At 39.9% G+C, this 12,515-nt stretch overlaps 1 protein-coding gene across 4 annotated transcripts in view; it reads left to right on the top strand.

Moving 5' to 3' along the window:
- Map3k5 (mitogen-activated protein kinase kinase kinase 5) overlaps window positions 1–12,515 on the top strand; it is a 202,445-nt gene that overhangs the window by 169,268 nt on the left and 20,662 nt on the right. For all 4 annotated transcript variants that reach the window (XM_003468505.5, XM_063232996.1, XM_063232998.1 and 1 more), the window contains exons 22-24: window positions 2,531–2,711; window positions 2,804–2,972; window positions 9,314–9,499. In XM_003468505.5, coding sequence (XP_003468553.4) covers window positions 2,531–2,711; window positions 2,804–2,972; window positions 9,314–9,499 — 536 coding nt within the window. The remainder of the gene's footprint in view (window positions 1–2,530; window positions 2,712–2,803; window positions 2,973–9,313; window positions 9,500–12,515) is intronic.

Below are 12,515 nucleotides of genomic sequence, written 5' to 3'. Positions count from 1 at the left end.
GTATGCTCAGGTAATGTTCTGCCCCCTGAATGTCTAATGATAAAGCCAGAGTTCCTGATTTAAGGAGCTTTTGTACTTAAAGGGGAGATAAAGGCAAAAGTCATCAGCCTCATAGAGGAAGTTGAAAAGGAGAAAAGTGTCTCAAGTCAGTCTGAGTAAGTGATGTTAAGGTCTTAACATGTGTTCATCTTGAATAAGGATGAACACGTGTTTAATAGGTGGATAGGGAGTGGCCACTCCTAGCACATGTTTGACAGGTGAGGCTACTCCTAGCATGAGTTAGTGCCAGGATGTGTGAACCCTTTCTATGTATTAAGAGACCAGTGGCGTAGCGCTGCTTGTGCTTAAAGCACCTGGGCAGAGGGTAGGCCAGCTCAGATTCAAAAGGGCTCTTAATGAAATGCTAAGGTTGGCAAAGAGAGGCAGAGAACCAGGAAAAGATTTTGATCTTGGAATATAGGCCAGCAGTAGTTTATGATTTTGTGATAATAAAAATATCTAGTCTCTTCACCATCTAGTACATTTACATGTTAGCTGCTAGTCATAGGTGGTTATTACAGTCTGTTTGGGGGGAGAAGGAATGGGATGTGAGTCCTAAGAGTGGCTTTAGTAAAAGGCCAGGAATAGGCTGGAGCGGGGAGGGGTGAGTGGCCAGTTTGTGGGCCTAGAGTACTCAGAGCTGCTGTCTAGGTGAGGGAGATGGCACTGTCTTCAAGGAGTTTGCTCTGTTTTTTTTTTTTTTTTTTGCTGCCTGCCACAACTCCATGTCTTGAAGTACACTGTTTCCAGGTCTTCTCTGACTCTTCTTTCCTCATAACTCAGTGTCTCCACTTCCACATGATCACTGAACCTGCTAAGGCCCAGGTTACCAATGAGATACACAGAGGCAAATCTAACACAAAGTTTTCTCACTTTCCTCAACTTCTCTGCGTTCTGCCCAAGTAGCTGGTCCCTGTTTCCTCTTGTATGGGCTTCCCTTAACTTCATTCGCCTCTTCTCCACTATTCTTATAGCTGCTCCTTGTCACTCTCCTTTGTTATTTCCTTTTCCTTCATTTTCCATTATATACTGGTGTTTTGGAGACCTGGGTTCTATGTTCTCTTTTTGTATTTTCCTAAATTGGGTCATCCTTTGCTTTAAATGCCATCTAGAGTGACAGGGGACTAAGATCATATCTCTAGCCCAATTTTCTGAACCCTAGACTCACACTTCATTCTCAAGCTAAACTGTCAAATTATAACCCTTCCTCATCAAAATCAATTTCCCCTTCAGCCTGTATTTTCTTCTCATTGTATTATATAAACAGTACATGCAACCACTCATTTTCTGAGGCCAAAAACTTGGGGGTCACTTTGATTTGTCATAACTCATTCCTTTCTCTTCAGAGCTTCAGTCCTTCAATATAATGGGGTTTATTCCATCTTTCAGATATTTGCAGTAAAGTATGTTTCTACCAACTGAATCTTTCCTCATGAAAAATACATTGAATAACATTTTTCTGATTATTGAAATACTTCATTACTGTAGAAAATTTGAAAAAAAAAACATGCTTGTCCCAAATCACATCCTCTAAAGATAACTACCATTAAATTATGATATATTTTGTATATTTTTATGATTGTATTTACAACATATGATACAATGCATGTACAGAATCTTAAGGTACAAAATTTGTAAATAGTTGCAGGATGCTAGGAACAAAAGGAAGATGAAGACTTCCCCTTCTCCTGCCCCTCCCACCCACTAACTGACTGTCTTCCATCTTTATCACTTGGGAAATTATTGACTCAGCCCAGCACAAGAGGAATTCAGTAAGAAATGGTTTCCAGGCAACAGCTGATTTTTTTAAATAGTAATGTTATACCTGCCTTGTTTAGTAAAATACATTTGTAGAATTGAAACATTAAAGATGTTTCTGACGAAAGTTCTTTAAAACCAATGTTTGATGAAATTTAAGTGACTTCTATTTTACTATCTCCAGAGAAAGGAGAAGCCCAGGTTTTCTATAGATGCATAGTATTGAGAACCTGGAAAGACCTTAGCGATCTCTATTCCATCAGTTTCTAAAGTTTTATTAGCAAAGGATGCGTTTTCACAGGCATCCTTAGACAGAGTTGTGTCAGCTCCAAACCAGATTGGAGACTACAGTGTATACTCAGCATCCCATTCCTCACCCTTCCAAAGTACCCCAGTCCTAATCACAGGCCAACCCCTTGTGTAGTGTGATTGTGCTGCTCACTGCTAAAAGATGGCGGTGGGGCGGGGGGAGGAATGTCAGGTATCACACTGAACTATATCCTCAGCTTTTCTATTTTATTTTTAGCAAGATCTTGCTAAATTGCCCAGACTGGCCTTGAATTTGCAATCCTCCTGCCTCAGCCTCCTGAGTTGCTGAGAATATAGGCGTACACCTACTAGGCATGGCTGCCCAGAGATTTTGACACATGATGCTGTTCTCCCTGAACAGGTGTTTCAGTACAGTATGTGTATATTTCCAAAGCACTAATGACCTTCCTTCTACCCATCTCAGCTGAGTACCTCCGCAGCATTTCCTTGCCAGTGCCCGTCCTAGTGGAAGACACCAGCAGCAGCAGCGAGTACGGCTCTGTTTCCCCTGACACGGAGTTAAAGGTGGATCCCTTCTCTTTCAAAACCAGAGCCAAATCCTGTGGAGAAAAAGATGTGAAAGGAATACGGACACTGTTTTTAGGGTAAGGACCTAACTCCCATAGGTGAAAGAAGTTCATTGGAAAGTGTATGATCTTGTACAGGCAGCTGATTGATGCTGCATCCATCATTACAGCATTCCAGATGAAAACTTTGAAGATCACAGCGCTCCACCTTCCCCTGAAGAAAAAGACTCTGGATTCTTTATGCTGCGGAAGGACAGTGAGAGGAGAGCCACGTTGCACAGAATCCTGACAGAAGACCAAGACAAGATTGTGCGGAATTTAATGGAGTGTTTAGCTCAGGTAAAAAAAAAAAAAAAAAGCCCTCTTACTCCTACATTGCCTGAAGTTTATGCATATATATTTGTTTTGTTTTTATTATATTTTTCAGTACCAAGAACTGAACCCAAGAAGCACTGAGCTACATCCTAGCCCATTTTCTTTTTCTGTTTTTTTTTTTTTGGGAAACAGGGTCTTAATGTATAGCTCAGGTTGGCCTTCAACTCACTATGTAGCCCAAAAATGACTTCAGGCTTGCAGCAATGATCCTCCAGCCTCGACTTCCTGAATGTTGGCATTATAGGCATGTACCACCACACCACACCCCACTGCCCATTTTGTTTTTATTTTGAGACAAGGCCTTCCTAAGTTACCAGACTGGCCTGAAATTGCAGTCTTCCTGCCTCAGCTTCAATTATAACTGGAACTGTGCATGCACACCACTGTGCTGGTCCACTTTTTACTGTGTACTAAACATCTGGAGCTGTGTCAAATGATGTGAAAACCTGATGAAGATGTAATGTTCACACTGATAAACCTATCCCAGGGGAAACAAAACAGTGAGTCCTTAATGTGGAAAGTATGTTTTGAGTATCTACTGTTTTTAAGTCAGAAACAAAGTACTCATGTTGATGAGGTACCACCTACTCCCTGCAAGCCTCTTTGCCTTTCATTCATTACTTTATTCATTCAGAAAACAAGCATTAAGCTATTATTATTTTTTAAGACAGCATCTTGATATGTAGCCCAAGACCTGATCTTGAACTAACTGTGTAGCCTAGGCTAGCCTCAAACTCTTAGCAGTCATCATGTCTCAACCTCCCAAGTGCTAGGATGACAGGTGTGTGCTTCATGCCAAGTCGTGAATTACTACATTAACACAAGACCACATGTAGTTGTTCCTCTGAGCATTTAGAAATATCTGCAACACAACATAACTTACATGCCACAACATTCAGATGGAGGTTGATGAGTAACAGCTGAGGTGTATTATGTGTTTGGCGGTCATCTATATTGTGATGGAATAGCTTATTCCCTGATATTTTAGTTTGTTATGGCTGCTTTAACAAAATATCTCTGAACAGGTGCCATATACAACAGAAATTTATTTTCCCATAAATCTGGAGGCTGGAAGGGACGATCAAGATGTTGGCAGGCTTGGTTTCTCCTCTGGCCTCTCTTGTTGGTTGTAGGTGACTGCTTCTCTCCATATCTTCCAGTGGCATTTTTTTTCTGTGCATGTGCAGAACTCTAGTGTCTCTTCTCCTTCTTATAAGGACACAGGGATATGGGTTTAGCTGGATTAAAGATTCACCCCATGACTTCACTTAACCCAGGTATCACTTTTAAGGTCCTATTTCCAGGTACATATCTAGGAGTTAGTATTGACACATGAAGTGGGACACAGTTTGGTCTCTCCTACCTTGGTAAGCACATTCTCTGGATGCTGTTTACAGAAATGAGAAAGAAGCTCCTTGTCAGCCAGAAGCAGTGAAAACAAGGTTTCCCTCAATTCTAAGCCCTTGGGGGCAGAAGCCCAGGCCTCCTGTGGATATAAGCCTTCCACAGACCCTCTGTTCCCAACGTGATACTTACCATCCTTTACTTGTGTGGGTGGCTGGGACTCATCCATCTGCTTCTGTACCTCTATCTGTATGGCCACCACCTGTCCTTCCTGATCATTGTGGACTAAATGTAGTTTCTTCCTTCCCTCTGTGCTGGGAAAACAGCTGCTAAATGATGGAGCTGGAGAGGCTGAGCCAAGTTGTTCAGAGTCTCCCAGTCCAAGAGTTTGCCTGTTCTCTTCTTCTACTGAAACAGAAATGAAACAAAGCAGTCTCTTTTTACACTGCCCTGGCTTGTGTTTTATCTTGAGAACACCACTAGGCCTCTCTGTTGCCTTCTGAGCCTGAACATTCCATAGCATTGGGAATCCCTAATGTCCATCTCTAGATCCTACAGGAGAAAGAAGGCTGTGTGTGGTAGGGTGACTTGATACAAAAAGGACTGAAATGAGTGCCACTAGTGCTTTCTGGAGAAACCTTGACTTGATCTAAAGGAAGCTATCTCAAGCAACTACTCTGAGTCCCAAGAAGTAATGCTCTGGGATAAGGAGTAGCTGGGCCCCGAGTTGGGGGTAGGATGAGTGTTGAAGATGCCGACAGGCACACCACAGCCAAAGATTGAAAATAAGATAGGTTGAAATTAGAAGAGGAACTAAGTTTAGAAGGAGGTCACAACTTGGCAGCACTTGGAGTTCATATATCCCGTAAGCAGAGCTGAGCATTATTAAATTCTGGGCACTGTTCCGTGTGATGAAGTTGCTACAGTGAACAACAACAACAACAACAAAATCTGCATCCCACTGAAGTTGGCATTCTAGTGGAGGGAAAAGAATAATTAAAAAATAGTTACTATCTATTAAGCCTATCTTATCAATAGCAAGTGTTTTCTATGGGCTAGGTATTGTCTTTAGTATTTCATGTATATTTATTCATCTAACTCTCAATGCAATAGTCCTAAAGTAATAGTTATAGTAATAGTACCCTAATTTTACAGATGAGGAAATTGAGGCACAGAGGACTCAAGTACCTTGCCAGATGGAAATGGGTACTGGGAAATGGAGAGGTTGAGTTGGTGGAGGAAAGGAAGTCACTGTTAAACACTTTGAAGTGAATGCTTCTTTTATGGCCTGTAGTTTAAGATGCTCATGTTTAGGTTAGAAACATGTAGAACCCAGGAATTATTCATGCCCAAGGATATGCTTTTCTAGGACAGAAAAATATAACTTGTGTGAGGATTTTTCTTCATCCCCTATCATGGTAGCTCTAACTGCCATGGCCAATGATGTAGACCCTGTCTCCAGAGCGTGGCAAGAGAGGTCACTTCAGGGGCTGGGGATTTAGCTCAGCGGCATAAGCGCCTGCCTTGAAAGCAGGCAGTCATGAGTTCGATCCCTGGTACCGATAAAAAGGAAAAACACACACACAAAAAAAAAAAAAAAAAAAAGAGGTCACTTAAGCAACTGTGCTGATACAAGATATTTGGTATTGAATCCTTGGCTTCATTCATGCCCTGCTGCCCTCTACCACTGGCCTAATTATACCCCAGTCTGAAATTCTTAACCTTTGAAGTTGGTTAATGATACTTAGTAGTTTGGTACCTTCTAGTTTTTAAAGTGTGCTCGAATGTTCTCTATAAATGGGAAAATGAAAAACAACCTTGAAAGCAGCTCTCAGAAGGCAGACCTTGGTGCACTAGCACCACAGAAAAGAACCAGAAACTGCTGAATAGAATCACGTGCCCAGCCCAAAGTGGTTAAGAGGGAGCGAGGGTCCTTTTGATTGTACATCAAGGCCATTGTGAATTTCTTCTTGGGAAATCATGAGTGATGAGGTGGCAGAGCAGGTTTTAACTCAGGTTTACAGCTGGCTCTTGCAGCTAATTGGGACAGGAGAATATAGTGGTTAAGAGCTGGGGCTCAGCTTGGACTTGTTTGAGGCTGGGTTCCTCATGAAAAGGCTGTGCAGTCTTAATAAGTCATTTAACTTCTCAGAGCCAAGGCCTCTTCCTCTATAAAACCGAGGACTCTACCTTCTGAGGTTGCTAGCAGGAGTCTCTGAGGTCATAAGTGATTTAGGTCATAACAAAAAAGATTGCCCAGGTGTTAACTATCACTGTTGTTGTTACTATTAAGCAGGATAATCATTATTATAATCTCTTTAACTTTTTGTACAACCAGATAGAAATAATTGTTTTAATGGTTTTTTAAATGCATTTACATATACCTTCATATTTTGGTCTACCCTTTATGACAAAATAAAAAGGTAGATGTTGGCAAATTCTAAAAAAACAAAAACATCAACATTGCCTCTTATTCTCTACTGTCTTGGAAATCCACTCATGGTGTTTGAAAAGAAAAGATAATGATGAAGAGACAAGAACCACACAGAAGACTCTGGGACAGGCTGTCTGAGTGCTCAGGACAGCTCACTGTCAAATGCTACCTTCAGTCCCCACACCTGCCCCACAGAATGTTCCTTAATGAAGGTACACAAATGGGTTAACATGGAAAGGCAGGAGTTAGGATGGAAATAATGATTATATAAGCGGATAAATTAGGACAAAAAACATTTCCCAGAGGAGAGAGCATTCCTTTGTCAGATGTACACATCAAGAAATCAGAAGCAACATGTTTTTTCTGTTGTGAAATCTAGCTAATGTCAAAAATAAATGTTTGCTGTTTGGCAAACTGATTTTTTACTGAGATAAGCTTCCAATTTCTAAATAACTCACATTTTCTTCTTGAACACATTCTCATAGTGTTATATGTTGCCTGTGAGATAATTTTAGTTTTGGTAAGGAAAAGGAAACAAAATTTATAATTGTACCTCCTCTGATTTTAAAATATTCTCTTAATGGCAGCTTTTAAGCTTTTCAAAATAATGGATTCTCATGAAACCACCAAGATGAGACAGAGTCCCAAAAGAAAAGATACTGAGAAAATATATTGCAGACTGATCAGGCCCGCAGCCTTACAAATGATTGGACAGTGAAGGCTTATATAAAAGAGACAAGTGGTATAATTTTAGGGCTCCAGGAGGCTCAAAACCTTCTAACAGGAGTCAGGATTCTCTGGGGACTTAAACAACATACATCTCTGGGCAGTGCATTTTTATTTGATTTTCAAACAAGGGAAGGGGTTAGAGTGGAAAATACAGAAAACTGAGCAGGACTTTGGGAGTGGTTCAAGGGCTTTAACTTTTTGTACAACCAGATAGAAATAATTGTTCATATTATTTTAGGACTATATTAATTTAGGAGAACTATCTTATGTTAATTTAGAAGTATCTTAGAAAATTTCCAGGTTGACTTTCACTGTAGGAGTGAGAAGCCTGCAGCAACAGTCTCTAGTTGCGGTAGGTATCAGGAGTCCTCAGCTGTGACCTTATCTTGTCCTTTGAGGCCTCTTGGCTTCACAAGCCACTATAGGCCTCAGCAGGGCCTCAGCAGTGACCCATGGAGTTTCACTTACTATGAGTCCACTGCCGCTCTCCAAACAAGAGGCTTAGGCCTCGGACAAACTCATAAGTATATGTACAAAGCCAGTTGGTTAATTTTGAGTCCTGCTCATAGCTGCTTTGTAGTGGTCTCCATAAAAAATGAATTTGGTAGCCAGGTTTGGTGGTGCATGCCTCTAATCCCAGCACTTGGAAAGCTGAGGCAGGAGAATCCTTGCAAGTTGAAGACCAGCCTGGGCTACAAAGGAAGGTCAGTGACAGCCTGAACTGCATAATGAGACCTGTCTCAGAAAAACAAAACAAAGAACTTGGTACATTTCTCTTTTGTTTTAAAAGAATCCTAGAAATTGTAATTTTTATACCCCAGTTGAAGAATTAATTTTAACCATGCAGTAAGAAAATGAAATTGAAATGAGCATAGTGAAACTCTTGTTTCTTAAAGTTAAATGAGAATAAATAACATCCTACAATATTTCCGTCATGAAACAGTGTGCCCTCAATGTAAAAATTTTAATTTACAATAAAGAATTTTTTTAATATTGTATCATATGTTTAATATGTAAAATACCATTGGTTCATTGTTATATATCATTCTTCTACCCATTGTGCTGCTGATGGGTAAGGATGAAGTTTGCAGTTTGAATTCCTTTGATTGCAAGGAATTGACTCATTTTAATATCAAGCAAATTCCAGGGACATATGATAGTACACACACCAAGAAGGGAGTGAGATGCAAGGAATTCCAACCACAGGGCCTGGCTGAACCTCACAGAGGCTAACACTAGAATGTAAATCTAAGGGACTTCAACTTATAGGAATTTGCACATCTTTTCTGTCTGTGCTTTTATCTGCCCTATTGTGTGCATTTGTTTCCATCCACATTTCTTCTCCCTACCTGTTATTTCAATTTCATTACTCCCACTTGCTTCCTTATAATTGGATGTATTCATGACCCTGGTTTATGACCTCTCCCTGGGCAGACTTTGAGGTAAAGATTCCTGAATCACTGCCTGAATCTCTCTTTAGTTCCCAATTAAAATTTCTGAGAACAGGAATCTCATTGCCTCAGCCTGTCCCTGTGGGGGCAAATATTTGACCATATCATGGCTACTGACTAGTGTATCGGGGGAAGTGATCTTTCTCCCCAAATCTGAGTGTTTCTTAGTGATGGGGTTAGTGGTAGAGAGAGTAGAAAAGAGGAACCATAAAGTTCAAGATACAATTGTTCTTTAATGGGAGGCACTTCAGAGCTCAGTTCTTCTCTCAAAGGACTATGGGAATGGCATGTACATGGCTGACTGTGCAGTACAGAGTAACGCAGAGGTTATTCATTTTTATTCTCAGGGTGCTGAAGAACCTAAACTAAAATGGGAGCACATTACAACCCTCATTGTGAGCCTCAGAGAGTTTGTGAGATCTACAGACCGGAAGATCATAGCCTCTACACTGTCAAAGCTGAAATTAGAGCTGGACTTCGACAGCCATGGTATCAGCCAAGTGCAGGTGGTCCTCTTTGGTTTCCAAGATGCGGTAAGTGTGATATTTTGGCAGTGGTTTCCCATAAACTCTGTTAATATTAGCCTTAGAAACAGTTTTAAGGTTTTGTTCTTTTCTTTCTTCAGTAATTTTGTGGACTCTATTCCTTTTAGATGATAAATGTGAGATAATTGTTCATCTGTTTGCCTGTAAGAACTAGATTTATTATTTTGTACATTTTCATCTCCCAAAGATGAATACACATAAAACTAAATCACCATGGAAAATAACAAAACTTACAATAAACATCCTCCATGGCTGAGCTCTCTTCTTATGAAATCTTGTACTGGGTCACTATTTTGGTAACTTTAGCAACATAGCACATTTTAGTCTTGCACTTCATAAGCCAATACTGCACAGGACGTGCCATCTAGTGGCTGTTGAGAAAAATTTTAACGTATACACTGAAATGGTCACTGGTGAATAAAACTGGTAATATTTCCCTCTAGTTTTTCCCTGGTTTCCATATAGAACATTTGTATCATGTTTATTTTGTAAGTATCCACTGGGTCCTGTCCAGATCATCAAGTGAAAATTAATCCACATGAGAATTGCTGAGAATTCTTCTAAAATTGAGTTGCTATGCAACACAAACTGGAGGCTAATCTTCTGCAAAACTGATGCGAAACCCTCTGTATTTCTCTTGGATAAGACCCATCTGTGGGACTTTGTGCCAGGACAACTTAAGGTGGCCCCTGAAGACCCTTGCATGATCTTCCGAGGCAGAAACAAAGAGAGTTCTTCATGGTGCTGGACATAGGAGTACATTGTATACTTTTATTTAAATTCCAAAAATGAATTCACTTCTAATGTGTTTATTGCTTCTTTACAAAAGTATTTTCATAGTTGCATTTGGAACATCCAATAATCTTAGTAAAACCAAATTATAATCTTTCAACAGCCACTAGTATTTTCTGAGACAGTGTGTAAGCACTTAGTTGTTATGTTATATGGGAAGCAGGTACCAGAGCTCTGAACTGATTGCAGTCATAAGAAATAAAAGCAACTGGCAAAGCCCACCAATAATTCTACATGTTAAAGATGTGTTTACCCTACAACTAAGGACACCCAAGCATCTGCAGACAGAGTGAGATAATTTAACTAATTTGTACTTACCAACACATTTGGCTTACAGTCTGGAGGTTGGAAAGCAAATTGACTGTAGAATTCAGACTGAGAGTTACTGAGTTGTGATTCTAGGCTTTGGGCCCAGGTCAGACACAGGCATGTATACACTCATCCTTGCTTTTGCTAACTCACTGCCCAGGATGGGAATGAATCCAAGGGATGGGACATATGTAATATATTATGCACTGATGAGCTATGTGAAGCAGACTGTGGCTTTAAAAGATCTCTCTTCCACTTTATATTGTTCTTGAACTTTTCAGAGAAATATTCTGATCAACCTTCTGTCACTGTAATAGATACCTGAAACAGATCAACTTTTGGAGGAAAGGTTTATTTTGGCTCAGAGTTTAATAGATTTCAGGCCATGGTGATTTGGCCCTGTTGCTTTGGGCTTGTGACAACATGGTACAGGAGTATATCACAGAGCAGGCTTGTTCATCTTATAGCAACCAGGAAACAGAGGGAGAAAAGAGACTAGGACCCCAGTGTCCTTTTCAGTGGTACCTAATTTCTTTCCACTAACCCATCTTGTAAAGCATTCACCTCTCTCAGTATCACCATAGGCTAGGGACTAGGTTTTTGGAGAATGCTACAGATCTAAACCCTAGTAGCGAGTGTTACTCCCCTTTAGTCAAATAAGCAGCTAAATCATTTAAAGAAATGAAGGTATCAGGATAAACTCAGTCTGAAAGGATTTCCTGGAACAAATAGGAACCTAGAATTGGTTCAATTCCTTGGCAACAACTAGTATGAGGAAATCTTCCTGACTCCTTTTATAACCTGGAGATTTGATAAAGTTTAGCCAAAGGCAGACCTGAGCAACTCACATTCCAATTCTTGATATAAGCTTGTAGCCAGGTTACCATCTCCAGTTCTGCTAAGGTTTCTAAGCAGACCCTTTCTTAGCTTTATGACAAGAGACTGTTTGTTTAAAAAAAAAATGAGTATAGCAGCTGTGCAGTACATATGGGTGATATATAATGGAATATGGCTTAGACTTTTAAAGGAAGGAAATTCTAACATAAGCCACAAGAATGAACTTTGAGGACATTCAGAAGCCAGTCACAAAAGCCAGATATATATAATCCACTTATAGGAGATACCTTGAGATATCAAATTCATAATGACAGAAAGTACAATGGGTGTTTGCAGGAACTGTTTTGGGAGCATGAGAACTTAATTATTTAATAGGTTCAGAGTTTTAGTTTTGCAAGAAAAGAGTTTTGTGGATGGGTGATAGCAATGTAGTATAACAATGACTTTATTTAATGTCCCTAATGGTATATTTAAAACTAAGACGTAAAATTTTGCTTAAATGTGTTAATTTACTACAATTTTTAAAAAGAACATAGTACACATTTATTTTAGTGTCTATTTAAGTGTATAGAACATTACCAGTCCCTGTGAAAAGATGTCCTTACAATGAGGATTGTTCCGTGAACTGATTTTCTGAAAGATTCTAACACATGATTGTCCTATTGATAGAGAAATAAACAAGAGTGAGAAGGAAACAAACCCTGCACCATGGCAGACCTGTAGGTGGCACATAAATACCAATTTCTCCCTTAATTACGTTAACAGAGTATGCTGAAGCACTTGGCTATGTTAAATGGCTGTTATAACATTGAAGGATGGTGTTTATTTTTATATAAGACCCTTAACCTTTTGCTTCCTCCTTCCTCCACTCATCACTTGCTCTGTAACTGCATATTTACTGTCAGTATTGGGGACTGAACCCAGGGTTTTGCACATGCAGGATAAGCACTCTACTACTGAGCTACACACTCTGCCAATTTTAAATTTTATTTTAAGACAGAGTCTTGCTAAGTTGCCCCAGGTTGGCCTTGAACTTGTGATCCTCTTGCTGTAACCTCTTTAATAG

The sequence above is a fragment of the Cavia porcellus genome, unplaced genomic scaffold, assembly GCF_034190915.1.
Source record: "Cavia porcellus strain 051 isolate PalLab524CR breed Dunkin Hartley unplaced genomic scaffold, mCavPor4.1 scaffold_22, whole genome shotgun sequence".
Lineage (NCBI taxonomy): Eukaryota > Metazoa > Chordata > Mammalia > Rodentia > Caviidae > Cavia > Cavia porcellus.
Note: the sequence above shows the minus strand (reverse complement) of the source record. Positions and strands in the feature narration are given on the sequence as shown.